This window comes from Magnolia sinica, chromosome 18, assembly GCF_029962835.1.
Source record: "Magnolia sinica isolate HGM2019 chromosome 18, MsV1, whole genome shotgun sequence".
NCBI lineage: Eukaryota > Viridiplantae > Streptophyta > Magnoliopsida > Magnoliales > Magnoliaceae > Magnolia > Magnolia sinica.
The window spans coordinates 22,982,787-23,000,814 of NC_080590.1; the positions used below are offsets into that span (position 1 = coordinate 22,982,787).

Genomic DNA, 18,028 nt, shown 5'->3' on the forward strand with positions numbered 1-18,028 from the left:
TCGGTGGATTAGGGTATACACTATATATACCTTTTAAAAAATTAAAACAACCCTAACTCCAGCCGCTCGTTCCCTTTCCTTCTTCCCAGCCGCATGACCCTTTCTCCCCATCCCATTCCCAGCCGCACAACCCCATCCCCATACCTCATTACCTTCTTCCCTCTCTCTCAAGCCCTTGCCTTGCACGGTGCCCGCCGCAGCTTGGCACCCCTGCCTGGTGCCCCTCCCCCTGCCGGCTACTACAGCTTGTCACTACCCTGTCCGGTGCCCCTCCACCCGCCGCAACTCGTCCGTGCCCTGCCCAGTGCTCCACCCGCCGCAACTCATCGGTAAGTGGATTTGTATTATGCATTATTTTTTCCCCTTTTGCATCTACCTCCCCTCTGCAGATTTCCTAATCCCCTATTTCTTAATTTTGTGGAGACGAGCCACGTGAGTTTCTCTTGACATCTGACCCTGCACTCTCTCTCTCTCTCCCTCTCTCTCTCGTGCTCGAACTCGGCTCGAATTGGTCCAATTGCTCACCGAGGTGAGCTCGAGCTGGAGATGTTGGCTCGGGCATCGAGCTGAGGCCAGCTCAACTCAATGTACACCCCTAGGTGTAATTCACCTAAATTTTGCATTTACTTATTTTTTAACCATGTCTTCAAATAAATTGATAAGACGGAATGAATGTACAATGCATAAATCAAAATAGATGTACTGCTGAGGTTAGATTAATTGGCCAGGTAATTAACTTTCATAGTCAATGTGCCAACAGAGGTTTGGCGGACATTATTATTATTATTATTATCTTTTTTTACACACTCAACCCCCCTCTACATGCACTCCCATCTCACATATTATGGCGCATTTGCATTGCAAGCCCACAATGATATTGGTAACAAATTCATTCTGTCAATATGTTTTATCATTGCTACAAGAAAAAATCTTTACCGGCGGCCAAAACCGCCCTAAAAGCCTGAAAAACCGCCGCCATAAGAATTAGCAGCGGTCGGACACGTGCCGCTAAAGGAGGCGTCGCTGTATGTTTACCGGCGCTTCTGTTGATTGCCGGTAAACTATAAAAGCGCCGGTAAACATAGTTAAAGGGCGCTAAATATAGGAAGCGCCGGTATAAACTTTATGAAGCGCCGCACAAAACGCCACTAAAAGTTATCATAAACGCCGCTAAAAGTGCACCAAGTGCCAATAAGGCAAAATATATTAAGTACATTTCAACAATTTCATATGATTTGGATAGCATATCATGTGACAATCAATGCCCTAGTAAGAAAGGATTCCTTCCCATACAAGTCAATGAAAGGAGGCGCCCATTCACTATAAGCAACATGGTCAAATTCCAATCCATTTGATGTGTAACCCATTTTGGGATGAAAGCCAAAAAGCGGACTGATCTGTGATTTGGGATCAAAGCCAAATGTGACTTTTGATAACTAAAAAAGAAAAGAAAAGAAAAAAAGAAAGAGGATCTGTTGCTTGCTAATAATGACACAAGAAAAGGAGATGTACCTATGTCTTCTCAAGGGGACGGAATACAACAACCTCATTTCCAATCATATCATGGCTGCCTCCTACAACAATGTCAACAAAAAAAAATGAAATTAGCTATTTGCCACTAGCTACCCAAGATTTATAACAATGCACATGTACACATGACTTCATACCAGGTATGGCTAAATTGAAGCATTAGACACCATGTCCGTCTTTGACACCAACACAACAATATCTAAGAAGTCTTAAAATGAATGTTAGCTTCAGAAACAGTTTTTGGCCAATTAAAAACCAATTTTATAATAGGGGAAGGGAAGCTCGTTGAATGAATCAGTCTCCTCGGTCGTAGCTCAATCCATTGCTCCAGATGTTTGTTTACTGGAAAATGCACTATAGTCAGGAGCTGAAGTTGCAGAAGCGCACATTTCAGCGCCTGAGATTGAGAAAGCCGAAGAAGCTGAAGTTATAGATGCACCCATCTCTCTTGTAGTTGTAGCTGAGAAGCAGGATACTGTGGGCGATGCTTCAAATGTAGGCATTACTGTGTTACATGAGAAACAACAGATAGTGCTAGAACTGGTAGCTGGTGAAGGAGGAGCAGTTGCAGCTGAGGGGAACGGGTTTCAGGAAGATGGCGTTCTCGGTCACAAGAATCCAAGTGCTAGAACTGAGGTTACTGAATCAATTTTAGCTAAAGTTATTGCTATGGATGTTTGTTTGGCAGAAAATGGGCAAAATCAGGGGACTGAAGTCGTGGAGATGCATGTAGAAGCAAGATGTCTCTTTGCTCAATGAGAAGCAGAAATCTGTGGGCAATGCTACGGATGCAGGCGCTGCTTTGTCAGAGCAGAAGCAACATACAGGACCAGAATCAGTAGCTGGTGAAGGAGAGCAAGTTGTGGCTGAGGAGAATGAAATTCATGAAGATGTTGTTGCATGCCACAAGAATCTGAGTGCTGTAATTGAGGATACGAAATCACAAGAATTTGAGGTAGTGGAAACACATGCATTGGTGCTTGAGACAACAAAAATTGAGGAAGCTGAAGTTGTAAAGATGTAGGGACTGCTTTTTCAGAAGAGAAGCAGCAAACAGTTTCAAAGTTAGTAGCTGGTGAAGGGGAGGAAGTTGCGGCAGATCGACATCAATTTACAGAAGATGGTCTTCCATGTAGCAAGAGTCCAGGTGCTGGCATTGAGGTAGGGAAATTAAATTCAGCTCAAGTTATTGACATGGATGTTTGTTTGCCAGAAAATGGGCAAAACCCAGATTCTGAAGTTCTGGTGAGAAGCTTTTTTGAACATGGTCCATCCATCAATGATGATAGACACTGTTTCGATGGTCTGGATCATGAGACAATTGGGTTCCTATAAACTCCATGCATAAGAGAGAAGTTTCCTTCCAGACACTAACAAATTGAGACTTACTTTAAAAAACAAACAAACACACACACACACACACATATATATATAATATTTGTTACCTTAATGTGAAGGTTGATTATCGTGATTGAGTCAGTAATAATGGCCTCTTTTTCCGTAATTGGATGATTTGGGATCAAATCCATGACCTCAACCAAGGATCGTCTTTGGGTCCCATGTTTGTGGCCCATTCCTGAAAGACCATTAGCTCAAATGATAAACAATTCATAGAAGAAAAAGAAAAAGAAAAAAAACAAATTCATGAATTAGATGCATTACGTGAAAAACTCAGGCTATTTTTCAAGTTGGTCATGACCTGCAAAATATATGGAAGGCTAAAAAAATTATTTAACTGCATATTTTCCTTGCACCTTGAGTGAAAGTGCCTGCTTTTAAGGCAGAAGATGTAAGCATTATTTCCAACCACATGCAAAGCTCAAATCTTTAACAAGTGTTTCATATCAACATATGTCCCTCTTTGTGTATGCTACACAAAGGGTTTGGAATGAGCTTACTAGAGAAAAGAAGTGGATGTTGGGGTCATTAGATTCTCAAAAAGCACATATTTAGAGTTTCATTTTGCCATGCATTATTTGGTGTATTAGAACTCTTGAGGAATTTTTCGGTAAAAGTCCCTATCATTTTCTAAGAAAAACAACAACAAAATTAAAAAGGAGAAAAAGGTCCTCAACTCAAAGAATTCTATATGGGTATACCTTTACTTGCGTCGGTGTTGCAAGGTGGGACATCCCATCTATGCAGAAGATAGGCCCCACCATGACAATCATCTAGCGAAAAATCAAGCCGACACTCCCTGAATATGACCGACACAGAAAAATCCTTAGTTTTCAAGCTGTTGCTTGGAAATAAACGGCTAATAAGAGAAATGCAGCAATGATCCACATTCAACTGAAAAAAGGGTTGAAGATTGGTTAATATAGTTCCAATAGATGGTGGCATAAACAACACCAAATTTTTGCATTTATCTCCCCATCTAGCAAGATATTACTTGCCTTGAGACCTCGATGAATAATCTTAAGCCGAGAATCTTCGTGAAGATATAGCAGCCCACATGCAATCCCTCCTATGATTTTGTATCACCTTTCCCAATCCAAACATGCATGCTTAGTTGGATCTATGAGACAGCCCAATTATGAAACATAAAATTAGCACGAAAATGGGTTTATGAAGTAGTTCATCAAACTAATCCTAAATTGTACAATGGAGTGTAGTAGGTGGACTCATCGATTCTAGTTCATGAATACCCCGAACAACGAACTCGAAGCGAATGCCATCCAATGAAAATGGACAAACTACAACTACCAGACAATCCTTATCATCTGAGAAAGCAATCTTGACTGTTATCTCACATACCCTTTGAAGCTTCCATGTTTGGGACCGAGCTTCTTGAAGAGAGAATACCAACTTCAATACACGCTTCTTCAGCTCCTGATCAGCTCTCTGGTGTTTCTCCAACTGTTTGAGAAACAGGGGAGATTTGGTTACATAAAAGATGGAACAAACATTCAAAACTCTAGTATTCACGATCTCATAAGATGGGCCTCATGTACAATTGTTGTCCAGGCAGCTTAATCAAACGTTGCATATTTCCAAACCAAATCACAAAACTCAAGCAATATTAGGCAAGACCCAAAGACAATTACCACTTCATGCATTGCCTGAACAACTCTAATTTCTTGCCAATATTCATTTGGCGACTTTGAAAGTAGAAATATTAGAAGTTATTAAATAGATAAAAATTATAAAGAAAAGGCTACCTGGCTAGGCTCGTTTATCAACACAGGCTGGAATCGTCGAGCTAATGCTTTATCCTTTTCAAAATGCATCCTGTATTCATAAATAGAACCTGAAGGTTCCTGGTGTGTGCCGCCCTGCAATTGGATGAGCTCCAGTGTATTGTGCAAATTTCAAAACAGAGTAATGGGTGTCTATAACTGTGGACCCACCTCTCATAGTTGTTGCATGAGGGGGAAGAACCAGTATATGACTACCAGTTAGAGTAAACGCTTACAGGAATCCTCTCTGGATATTTCCCCCTAATTCTAGCAGCCTCAGCATGCCTTTTCTCTGCATACATTCTGCTTTGAAAGGGATGTTTCTAGGGACAATGTGCAGCTTGGTTGCTGCTCCAAGGTAGCTACATCCTGGTGTATCACATTAAAAATAATAAATACTCCTTAATAAATAGCTTAGCAAATAATTCACCACTAAGAATCCATACCAAAACTATTTGTGAGGGTGCATCCGTATCTGGACAAGAGTAAGGGAATTGGATACAGAGAGGTTCAGAATTAGAATCAAAATGGCTTTGGATACAGAGAGGTTCAGAGGTAGAATCCCACACCTGAAGATTGCCTTTATATGATTTAAATGATAAATATAATCAAATAAAGGAAAAGACTACAAATTCATATATCTGATCTAGGCATGATTTATTGTCAGTTCAGGTTTCATGGGCCCGAATCCAACCCCAATTAGTAAATCCGATTAAATTGGGTTAGTCAGTTTGGGTGCACATGCTCCCACATATTCATATAGTAAAATCTCCTTGACATGAGTGGTGAAAACAATTGAAAACTTCATATATTTAACAGGACCACCGCAAGAATGAAGATCAATGGTTCTAAATTCCATACAACTCAGGCCCAGGTTTGGTGATGCAGGTTGTTGGCCTCATAGGCCCAACCATACACATGCCGAAAATCTTCCTGGTTGAATGATCCTAGCTTTTCAGTCAGTGGCCTGCAAATAGTTAATGAGAAAAATACATCCACTGTCTACATTGAATGAAAGGTTATATCAAAATGAGGAAAAACTGAGAAATGACTAGATGGAATTTTATGCTTGCCAAGAAAGACAACAACAACAACTATGGCATTTGAACTAGATTTGAAGCTCTAAAATCACATGACTATCAGGTCTCAGAACCAGCTATAATGTACTAAACAACCATCAATTCATCATATGATATCATCAACTGCACAAATATCTGCTACCATCTTCAGAATCTCTCTTCTCAGTGGCTGCAACGTCTAAGATTGCTTTAAACTCAAGCGCAATCATTACAGCCATTTCAAAACCTGCCAACATGTAAGAAGCTATGTGAAGCATATAAAGTAAGAAAGTTATAGAGAATTAGAGTAGTAAATATAAATGAGCCCTTGAGATGAGATTGAGCAAGATCTCACTGTTGAATTAACTCTTTTATTTCTTTCTACATCTTCACAACAAAAGGTCAGGTCATCCATGTTTAGGCCATAGAAACTTTGGCTCTCTAAATGCCAAATAATTTTGAATCCAAAAATCCAAAAAATGGATTTGAATTTTGAATTTCTGCAGTTGAGGCCTTAGGAATTTAAAAACCCAAAATGAAAGTTACCGTTTTCTAGCATTGGAGAGCCAAATTCAAAGAAACAAAAACAACCAAATGCCATTTCAGAGTCGTCTTCCAGAAAGAAAGGAAAAAAGGAAAAGAAAAGAAAAACCCACTTGAGTTCTTTGAAATATGTCAAAATAATAATCTAAAAAGAAAAAACAAAACCGTCAATATCCAAATAGAAGAAACAAAAGAAAACAGTCCTACAAACTGAAAACAGTCTTGGCATTGCATGATAAATTGTATGATACATGAAGATGTAAGGGATGAAAAAAAAAATCAGGCCATATTAAGAAGCATAAGAAGAAAAAGAAATCCTAGGAGCCCTTGGGCTCTAATATGTTGATGGAGCATAACTGAGAAATTGCACTAAGAAGATAGCATTAACCATCTTATTTTTCCCTTCAAATTTGGACTGCTGATTATTTTACTTTCAACAATCCGTACATCAGACCTCAGTGACTTGATGAAATGCTCAACATCATACACACCTCGAAAACCACTGATTAAAGGATAAGACATTATTACTCTAGTTAGTCTAGCAATACAATCAAATTGGGTCATATGGATACAAGAAAGACAACTCAGAATTGAAAAATAAAAATAAAATCAGTAGGCACAGGTTTCTGCAAGATGTGCGAGACAGGAACGTGTAAAATTGTATCTATGTAAACAAAGGTAGCATGAATCCACTATTTTTCAGTTGTAGCAGGAAAACTGTAATTCAAATAGTGATTTCAAATGCAGATGAACATTTTGTGCAGCATCCACCCAAGATTTCTATATCAGCCCAAACTAAAGAATCTGATGGACAAAAGGTTTGGAGTTCTCTAAATGACTTTTTTTTTCTATATTATTGTGTCACAGTTCATCATAACATGAATGATGTCCCAATGCACCTCTTTGTACATGTAGGGCACACTGTTCAGGGTCCAGCTGCTGATTTGAAGAAACCCACACTGGGTGGGTGGTCCTAAAAATCTTTCAGATCAGAAGACTCCCAAGTCTGAGATCGGTAGATTACATAATGAACCATCAGAAGAAAACAACAGCAGTCCAAACTAAAGTCACAGCTAGAATGGTTTAGAATTCCAATCTTGAAATCTTTTGAGACAACCCATCCATAGTGGGAACCATCACACCAATAGTCCAGATTTGCCAGAAAAAAGGGCCTCCATATTGCATGAGATGCATTGGGATAATATTCAAGTTCCGATGCATCAGGACCTTACAGTTCATTCCATGCTTCTAAGCATCCCATGCTAACCAAGTTCATTCAAGCCATAGATCAAACCCTCTTCTAGCATATTGGATGTCCCTTGGTTGGAGGAACTGAGCAGGCATCATTTGTTTCCACCCTAATTATCCATCCATTTAAATTTTCAAGTCCTACCGAAAAGGAACGTCGAAACAGAGGGGAACATGAAATGGTTCCTGTTTCTCTCAATGCCTCGAACAATGGGCAGTTAGATGCTTCTGGATGCTGTTCCATATACTCTATCAAATCAAATGAAACCTGTTCAAAAGATAAAATACAACATTTTTGGCCCAAGATTATAGCTACACATGTACTTACATTCATAGGGAAATAAAACTCCTTGATTTTAATCAAGAAACCTAATAACAACGATTGTTTATAACTCATAGGGAACTAGCATAAAGCACTCAACGTCCAATGGTGCAGATTAGCTATAAACTTTAGAAGTCAAACCAAATTCGGACGAATACACAAGTGAAGAAAAGAAAATTTGCATAGACTATGGTTTGTCACTTCCTTTCACTTAACATGGAAGGAACTGTTGGATTAGCTATAAACTGTAAATTAATCAAATTTGCATGAATGCATAAGAGACAAAAACAGATAAAACTCCTTGATCTCTAATACATATGAACAAGACCGATAAAAAGTCCATTCAACAAACAAAACAAGAATGAAACGAAAGACATGTAACAAATCAACCACCTGTAAACATGAACCACTTAACTCTTAACTGTTGCTTCCATAAGTCATCCAGGCAATAATGCTCAGCTGATGAATCCAAGATACTCCAACATTTATCTATCCAGCCATTAGTAGATCAGCAGTTACTCCCATATACAGAGTAAAAACAGAAAATATCAGATTCTCACCCTGCACAAAAAGAAAAGAAAATATCCGATTCTTGCCCTACACAAAAAGATGAGACCTGGATATGTGGAGCCACAGGAAACTAGGTAAAGAACAAAACAGTGAAATTCAAGTAAGCTAACATGTTCAAGGTCTGCAAGATCTGGAAATCTGCCTCACGAAAGTGGAAAAAAAAAAAAAAGAATGAAAAAGAAGAAGAGAAGCTAAAATATAGTGAGAATCAGCAAACAAAATGCAGAGGAGCTAAAAGACCCTGGTTACAAGTTCCAAAACCCAATTTCAAGTTCAAGATGATGACACTGAACCATGCACCAAAAAAATCTACATCTACGAGATGATTGTCTATAAAGATGAATTGGATCCAGGGACTCTCACTTCTTGCCAAGGAACTGCCCCATACAAGCTTCCCATTGGCCGCATTTGTGCAGTTAAATAATGATGGAAATCTGGACAAAAAAATTTTTTCACTAGTATTAAAGAAAGCATCAAACGACCTTGCTTTTGTCAGATAAATAATGTTGGCTACGGTCTCTAAAGTTGTTGCCATCGGATATACTCCAACGGTCATGACCATTATAACAGTCATCCCATCGTAAATTGTCAGAAAACCATGACAAATCAATTTCATCTGTAGGCACCTCATCCATATCTTCAGCTGAAAAACAATACCATGATTAGAAGATCATTGGATCGTAGAAATGAGGATCTCATGTCAAATGGACTGAATAGAAAGGCTCCAGAGTAAATATAACCAACCTGCCTACTTGACAACACTCTCAAGCCCAACTGTGTGTGCCTGTGATATGAATGAAATCCACATTCAGACAACGAAAAAGTCCAAGCAATGTGAGAGAGGCAGAACACAAACCTCTTGTTCAGGCCCGGCAATTTGAAACTCTCCATCCATCATTAAGTTTTTATTGGCAACATTTATTTCATTCACAGATGGGCCAGGCAGAACTGTAGGCTCCTGTGATTTCTGATCCTTCTTGGAAGGATCAGAATTTGAAGTCATATTGACCATCACTGAGATCCTTGGAACTGGATGGTTTCCATCTGTTTGGGAGAACAATTCCCGCAACCCTGTTACAGTACAAAGCAACAGGCATTGATTAATTACAGAAGAAATACCAATATTGGGTCATGAAAATAACTCTTGCAACAAAATGAGAGGTAAGACGAGCAAAATTTCAAGACCACCATAAGTTCTTAGAGGTATCCATGTTAAACATACCCCTCATGTATCCATGTATCCTACTCGCATATCAACCAAGACGTGCTTTACAATATCCATGTAACTTATGAAAGAATACCAATAATTTGTCTAATCATCATGTGAACCACCAGTTACTATCTTTTAGAATAAAAACTTGCTCATGATCTACATCCAATATCCATGTGTGGATTGCTTGATGAGTAGACTATCCTGATTTTTGTATGGACATTTTGATGGTGAGCCTCTCTACCTAGTGTTCAAATGTCCCACAAGCTTGCCACATTAGAATTTGCATTACATGTGAAGATGCAAATAGAGAAGGGCGTGTTAAGGGTTATAAATACTAAAATGTGATAAACTGTTGACATACTCATAAATCATAATGTACATTGCATTGTGGCTTAGATTGTGCCATGATTTTTATTTTTAAAAAAATGCTGGCCTCACATGTGGAAGTATATATCATAAAATGCTCTGGTTCCACGGCTCAGTTTAGACAAATTGTGTTTCAACTATAAGATCATGTGTTTGAGTGCCCATGTGGTGTGATGTGGGCGTGTGACCATGTAAAAAAAAGTATATTGTGTAAGTGCAAGGTTTATGAGTCCAAGAGTCACTATGTTATGAACCCCAATGGTTTATGAGTTCTAATGCTTTTGGCAAGTTGGTTAGGCTCTTAGCAATTGGTAAAAGAGCCAACACCACATACTGTGTTTGGGTCACGGAATAAGCCAGTTGCAGCTGCACAAAGTAACTGAGGACTAGACTAAAAGTAGCTCTAGTCTCGTGACTATTTGAAAACCAGTAGATTCAACATGTCGTGTGAGTCTCTAAAGGACAGGCAGTACAAAAAAAGGGGCCATGCCACACCTAGCTAAATGTAAACATATACAACACTGAAAAGCCAAAACCTGTAAAAGGCCTATACCTGAACAGAGGACAGATAGCTAAACTCACTTGGCCACTCAGAACAGTGACAACTGCTGCACAAGAGCCAGAACCACGACCAAAGATCTGCAGCAACTTCAGCGGATTGGAAATTCTTCCCCCATGCGCCCCTCCAGTGCAAGGAGCAGGCAAGCGGATAATAAGCAGACATTGCACCATTGTTCCAGCAACCACAAGATTTTCAGCAGCCAGCAGCTCAAACAAGAAATGCACAGCTCAAACAAAAAAAAAAAAAGGTTAAAAACATGCTTCAATATAAAAAATTTTAAGATTCAACAATATTTTTTAAAAAAAATGTATAGAAATAATAACAAGGAAACATTTTCATGCATTATATACAGGGTTGTTTGCTAGACACTTAAAAATGAGTTCATCTCATTTTATTTACTCATAATATGTATTAGAGATAATGAATGTTGGTTATCAAGATTCTTTTTAATCCTGAAATGTGATCTCTAATACATGATAAAGATTGACAAATATGAGATGAACTCAATTTAGGTGTCTACCAAACAGTCCCTGAATGTGGACAACTTCTACATTAAATAGAGCACCACTAACAAACCCGTATTTGTTAAATGCTTTGTAGCTCTTCAGCCCCGTATTGTTGAGTCTCAGCCTATAGAAATTGAACAATAATAAAATCAGGACAAGATATACTGGTGTAGCATCAAAATACTAAATTCATGAAAGAGCCAAAACCTATGAAACGCGACATGGATAGAGTAACATAGGCTAAACAACTGCTATTCTAAACACACTTGAGTGTCTTCCTTTGCCTTCCTAAGCTTCAACAAACCCTTGATCAGCCCATGGTCAACACTCACATCAAGCTATCTTATCCCCTCCATAAACCAAAGCAGCTAATGTTGCTTTAGCAGCACTTATCCCTCTCTTACGCATTTCGTCAAACACCATTTATGCTTCATTCAGCTTCCCCTTTCTACACAACCGATCAACAGATTTCCATAAAAAAATCCTCAACCATAAAAATGCTATTAATAAATCATAAAATCAACAGATTTCCAACAGAAAAGGGGGGAAAAGTGAAGTTCGAAGGGATGGATCTGACTGTCTCTGTCCTTCTCAAACATGCCAAATGCCTCCTTGAACTCAGAGATCTGATCATCCCCAAACTCACCTCTATCAGCGTCGATGTCGGCGTGGACGGCAAACCGACCATCTTTAACGAGAGAGAGAGAGAGCGAGAGGAAAATCGAGACTGAGAGCAAGACAGGAACAATCGATTGAGGAGTGGAGGGACGTTGGAGAGAGAGACTTTCGGGATTTGGGGATGAGGCGTGCGATTTGGGGATGGGGCGATTTGGGAGAGAAGAGGGAAGAAGGGTTTTGGGAGAGAAATATTGGCGCGTGCGCGATCTGGGGATGAGACGATTTGGGGAGAGAAGAGGGAAGATGGTTCTGGGAGAGAAATTTTGCCGCTCGGATTTGGGAACGCGGGAGGTGAAAAGCCTGTTTTTGCAGCGGCGGTGGCTTATTCATACAGGGTCGGCCACGTAAAAACGCCCCTCATTTTCCATTTACACGGGCGGTTCGTTGTGGCCGCCTGTGGACGTGCGCCGCTGATGCGTAGATTTCTTGTAGTGCATCATATTTTTTTTGACATGATTAAAGAATTCGATCCAATGCTCAAGTGGGCCGCAGGGATACGAAACAATGGGTATTGAATGCCGGTTGTTGAAACATTCACGGGCCACAAGGTGTTTGGGACAAATCCACCCCATTCATCTGTTTTGCCAACTTATTGTATAGAATAGGTCCAAAAATGAGGCTGATAACAAGCTCCAATGGTCCAAACAATAGGAAACGGTGGGAGGGTAAACCTTTTTGGAGTTCATATTTTTGTTCTCACTTCCTTCGGGTCTACGTAACTTTATCAACAGGTTGGATGGAAAATAAACATCACAGTTGTCCCTAAAAAAGTTTCAACGGTGAGCATCATTATCACCGCTACTTCTTGTAGTGTGGTACTTGAGCCTTGGATCTGCCACATTTTTGAGCTTATATTCTAAAATAATATGAAAAAAATGGATGGACGGTGTGGATAAGACCTATACATCACGGTGGCCACTCAAAGCTGTTACCCATTCCCAGCTAGAAACGAGTGGGGTAGGACGCAATCACACCCGGGTCCATAGCTCAGACTGAGTGGGGGAGATACCTCGTTTCAACACTTGAAGTCTCGGTATCGATCCCTAGTGAGGGTGGCTAACATAGAGTGTGTGTATTGACATGAGTGTGTACTGATAAGCTAACCTAAAAAGAAAATAAATAGGACGCAATTCGCGTCCGGGTAAAAGGGGGAAGTGGATTGGCTGGTGTACTTCACACCAGCTATATAGCTGCTGTATTCATGTCAGCAAGTTTTGTGAGTATGATCATAAGGTATGTGTTATATCCAAACCGTCCATACATCTGCTGAGCTCGTCTTAAAGTTTTAGACCAAAAATAAGAAAGATATAACTATCAAGTGGACCACACTGAAAATGAAAAAAGCAATGAGGGACTAAATGTCTACCATTGAAACCCTTTTTGGGGTCACAAAAGTTTTGGATCAATATTAAATTTGTTTTTCCTCTTCATTCAAGTCTTTGTGACCTTATGAACAGATTGGATGGAAAATAAATGTTATGGTGGGCCCTACGAATTGTTTAATGTTGAAAATCATTATCTCCGTTGCTATTTTTGGTGTGGTCCATATAATCTTTGGATATAATTAATTTTTTAAGTAATGTCTAAAATGATCTCTAAAAATAAATGAATGGTGTAGATATAATAAATACATCACTGTGGAACCCATGTAACTTTGATCTCCTTTGAACCGTTCGTACAACTCGAGCTCGAGGAGCGTAAGTGCTCGTCTTCGCATGACACGCACATACAGCAGCTATATAGCTGCTGTGTCATACACCAGCCAATCCGCTTCCGTAAAAGGTGCCTATCCGTCCATACAAAAATACAAAAATACAAAAATTCATTCGCGTTATCAGCTGGCCAAATAGAAAATTTCCATTATTTGATTACCTCGTGATGTTGTTCTCAGTTCGAGTTTAATATCTTCTTACTCTTTTATATTAGGCTCACACACGATTCTAAGACATCCCATCCACACACGGCCACATGTGCAAGCATGGTACACGTGCATGAAATTCAATTCATCCATTTAGGTAAAGGGCAAAAAAAAAAGAAAAAAAAAAAAACAGAAAAAGAAAACGAAAGGACTGGTCGAATCAAAATGTTTGGCCACTGTTTACAAGTGATCGTTTGGTTGGATGAAAAATTATTTATAAGTTTCTGAACAGTGCTGGCATGATTTTTTATAAATTGGATATGTATGATGGAGAACCATGTGATGGACGGCATAGATCTTGTGCCACGGGCCAAAGGCGTGCACAAGAACTCCCTTATGCAGGGGTATGGGACCAGCAAACCTCAATCATTTAGTGTCAAAGAGTCATCTTTTATTTTATCAATAGTAGTATCCTAATATTTATCCTAAATTTCCTACAAGTTTATGTCTAGATTTGAATTAAAAAACTGATCGATTTAGTTGAATTAGTATTGTATTCTTCCAGGTTTAGCTATGCCCACGCGGGTATAAGCATTTACGCATGCCAGCTGGCAAGATCTAAGCCGTACTCTGCAGATCTTTTGGGCCACAAATTAGGTAAAGCGACTCATTAGATAGTTTCCATTGTTTGAAACAAATGAACGGCTAAATCAAATTATTTTGTAACTGTCCATACCTAATCAAATGCCATGCATGAGTGGAGAACCCGTTGCTGTAATCCACTTCATATCTGCAGGGTTCTAAGATAGGCACAGAGGCCGTAATTTATTGAAGAGACGTAGTATAAAAGGACCCAATAATCCATGCATATTCAAAGTGGGTCCTTCCTCATGCCTTGGTAGTAGACTCATAGAGTTTCAACACAAGGTGATGGGTTCTACCCATTGTGGTGAAAAGCCACTATGGAATGAGTGAGAGTGTAAAAAGAATAAATAAATAAATAAAAATAAATTCAAAGTGGACTTATAAAGTGAAAAATTAGAAAATTATCAAAAAATTAAAAAAACATGTTATCTCTAATGCCTAAAAATGATGATCTTTTCCTTTTCCACGATTCTAACTAGAACTAGGAAGAGAATCCCATGCACAAAAAAGTTATTGGTCTTGTGGACTAAAATTTCTCAGTTGAAAGATTCTCCCAAAGAAAGGATTTTGAGTCGATAGAAAAAGTGCATCAAGCTAGCCCCAACACCCACTTTTATAGCCATCCCACCGAGGGAATTCCAATTTGAAAACAAATCATGCTTATGCTTTTCATGAATAAGAAATATACACTCCTCTCATTAGTCAAGAGCGAGACGACAATCCTTCTTAGAGAATGATGTGGCAAGAGGATGATGTAGCACCGAATTCAAAAGCAGACCAACAACAACCCAATCTCTAACTGCTATTCCTGAAGTTAATCAGCTCAATTTGGTATGTTTGATTCCATGCCTCCCCCCACATACAAATCTCAGTTAAACCATAATGTGGATGGATCATGCTGCAAAATCATGCCCATTGGATCATAGCATTGGAATGAACTATTGGATGTAAAATAGTCAATGTGTCACATCCAATTAATGATTAGGATCATTCACATAGCTTGAGTTTCATATCTTCACCCAATCTAACATATGATGAGCTCCTTAAATACCTGTAGTAACGAGTGCAGATTTTATAGCCGCAGGAGACCAATTAGGATGTAGAGATTTTAGAAGGGCAGCTATTCCTGCAACATGCGGACATGACATCGATGTTCCTGATAGGAATTCATAGTGGTCATTGATGGCTGCTAAGATGTTGACGCCAGGTACAGCTACATCAGGCTGTTAGAGATGTTCGCGTAAGCATATCTTCTTTCTCAAGTAAGTAGAATGCTAAAATATGAAATGCTTGTGTGCGCTGTAGGCATGCACATGCAGGTAAGGTATATGCGTCTATGATATTTCGACGGATAGCCAGGCCAAAAAATAGGCAGTGATCAGATAATCTTAGCTTTTTGATTGTAACCTTTAAACATAATTGATGGTTGGCATTCCACGTTAACTGGAGAGAAGCCCATTAATAAAAATTGTTATAATTATCATGGTACATCATTGGTAAGTTTGACAAATGATCATTGCAAATCATCCGATTATGAATAATAGATGTTGCAAAAAGAAATTTATAACAACAGATTTTGTGACAGACCATGTGATTACATTACTATATTAGGTGGTTGGAGGTTGGTTTATGATCCATCCTCATCTTCGTAAACCCTTGGTTAGCCCATATGGTTATATTGGATGATAGCACAAAGTTCAAAAATTGACAATTATTGAAAAATCCTGACCACTTAATAAGCAACCTTCAAATTCTTAAAAGAAAGGTTGGTAGCTTACATTAAATGAGGAAACTCCATTTGACATATGACAATTGAAACATGAGCCTCATGTTTTAACCATTCAATCTAGTTTAAGACTCTTTTTTTTTTTTTTTCCAAAGATTGTTTACATATTTTCTCTCTCATCCTAGTGAAATTTGGATAAAAATACCTTTAGAATTGTTGGGTTGAAACGGCTGGGCCCCCTAGATGAGAAAGATGCGATCTTTGGTGCTAACACTGAGGATCCCACAACAGTAGTTGCAAGGCCCATCTTCACCATTGGAGTGCTATCGTGACAACCATAAACAAGATTAGACATATTTTACTAATTCAAGAGAGGATTATAATAAAAATAAACCGAAAGACTACCTTGAATCTTCAATGTAGTTTTGAATTTGAAATCCGATCTCGTAGTCAATGAAAATGCAAGAGATATTTCCACATGGTTGTGGCAAATTATCAGTGTATTGTGCAAAAATGAGGCCGACGCCACCTGCACTCATTACAGTAGAAATCCCCGTAGAGAATTGTTCGGAAGGTGGCCTCTTACCCGTGAAACAGAGTACTATTTTTCCTGCCACTAAGGTAGCATTTAAAGGACAATCGCAGCTGCAAGAAAAAACATAAAGAAAAAGTAGAAGTTTGAAAGTCAATTCATCAACTATGGATAGGTAGAAAGAAAGTACCTTTGACCATTGGATGAGAGAAATAGTGGTTTGAATCTATCTTGGCGCCTTGGCAAACCGATAACTTGTTGACCCTGCATGATCATTCATTTTAATTCTTTAGTGTGTAATGAATCATTTTTTTTCCCCGATATTTATTTTTCTTTTTAATTCTAATGTAGTTTGTGTTTTATTCGTTGTTAAATAAACTTTAAGAGAATGTATATTAAAAGACATAATTAGCTATGAAGCATGTGTAAAGATAAATCAGCCTCATGGGCTCCATGAACATTATTAATAACATGACTATGTATATGATAAAAGTTCTACCCTACATTAGAAAAGTGTGGAGCTCGCCGCGATGTGTGGGTGCCATCTGACCTAATTATTAGAAGCGTCCCAAAATTTTAGGGCTGGACCCCAAAATCTAGTTTAATTTATAAATTAGGAGAGCTCCAAACAATTTAAGCATATGATTCAAACACGTAATCATTTCCCTATGCTGGAGTATAACTTATGTATGTACTGATGTACACGTTAGTTGCATGTTAATAGATTCGCATATTTCTGTTAGGATTTTTATATGTCTCTGCAAGTCTCTCTTCTCTTCTACATATTCTTGTTATTTGTATATATATATATATATATATATATATAGAGAGAGAGAGAGAGAGAGAGAGAGAGTCATGCTCCCCTGTGCACCTACGCACGTGCGCACCTTTGCACACGTGTCATGGGTGTCTAATATGAACGGTCCATGTGATGCGGAATCTCATGAAACCTCCTATGACAAATTTTCACCCGATCTAAAATTCTGGTGGGCCATAGCAAAGAGAAATGCAAATCAAGGGAGGAAACTATTTCAATTTTTCATGGCCCATCAAAGTTTTAGATCAAAGTAAAACTTGGTCCCGGGGGGTTTCACGAGGTTCTGCTTCACATGAACGGTTCAGATTTTCGAGATTCATCAGATATGATGAGTTCTCAAAAAAGTTCGTATGTAGTCCATGCAAACTGGTTCGCAGGTGAGCGTTTCGCTATATATATATATATATATATATATATATATATATATATATATATATATATATATATATATATATATATATATAACTTTCATATAGTTTTAACACCTTATATTTAGGATATTCCTCTTTTAGTGTGTAAAACATATTTTGTCAATGAAATGAATTAAAAAACTATTAGCCCACAATATATAATAGATATATGATTGTAGCTAGCCTACTTAATATTGGACATGACTTATTGTGACTTCTCAAGTTTTTTTATTTATCAGTGAAGAGAAACGATATAGCATTTCTT

At 38.5% G+C, this 18,028-nt stretch overlaps 1 protein-coding gene and 1 pseudogene across 4 annotated transcripts; both read right to left on the reverse strand.

Annotated features, from left to right (window-relative positions):
* The window catches only part of LOC131232888 (subtilisin-like protease SBT3.9), a 112,321-nt pseudogene that overhangs the window by 41,391 nt on the left and 52,902 nt on the right, over positions 1-18,028 (reverse strand).
* On the reverse strand, positions 1,493-12,206 carry LOC131232899 (uncharacterized). Of its 4 annotated transcripts, XR_009164972.1 has the most exons (8): positions 11,744-12,206; positions 11,430-11,545; positions 5,279-6,014; positions 4,692-4,994; positions 4,288-4,389; positions 3,630-4,048; positions 2,976-3,106; positions 1,493-1,574 (listed from the first exon to the last, which is right to left on the reverse strand). XR_009164972.1 is itself a non-coding variant. In XM_058229416.1 (7 exons), exons 4-7 carry the CDS (start codon positions 5,009-5,011, stop codon positions 3,713-3,715), a joined length of 297 nt encoding a protein of 98 aa, XP_058085399.1. In that variant the 5' UTR covers positions 5,012-5,078; positions 5,571-6,014; positions 11,430-11,545; positions 11,744-12,206; the 3' UTR covers positions 3,236-3,712. The 4 variants fall into 4 exon arrangements, 2 of the variants coding, with proteins under 2 accessions (XP_058085399.1, XP_058085398.1); XR_009164973.1 differs by lacking the exon at positions 2,976-3,106 and having other exon boundaries at positions 1,494-1,574; XM_058229416.1 differs by lacking the exons at positions 1,493-1,574; positions 2,976-3,106 and having other exon boundaries at positions 3,236-3,727; positions 4,692-4,805; positions 4,946-5,078; positions 5,571-6,014.

Excerpts from the sequence above, each read along its gene's own strand:
- LOC131232899 (XM_058229415.1), bottom strand. The coding sequence starts at position 5,011 with ATGTATGCAGAGAAAAGGCATGCTGAGGCTGCTAGAATTAGGGGGAAA. Across the intron at positions 4,806-4,945 it reads AATATCCAGAGAGGATTCCT|GGCGGCACACACCAGGAACC; the intron begins GTAAGCGTTTAC and ends ATCCAATTGCAG. Across the intron at positions 4,390-4,691 it reads TGATAAACGAGCCTAGCCAG|TTGGAGAAACACCAGAGAGC; the intron begins GTAGCCTTTTCT and ends TTTCTCAAACAG.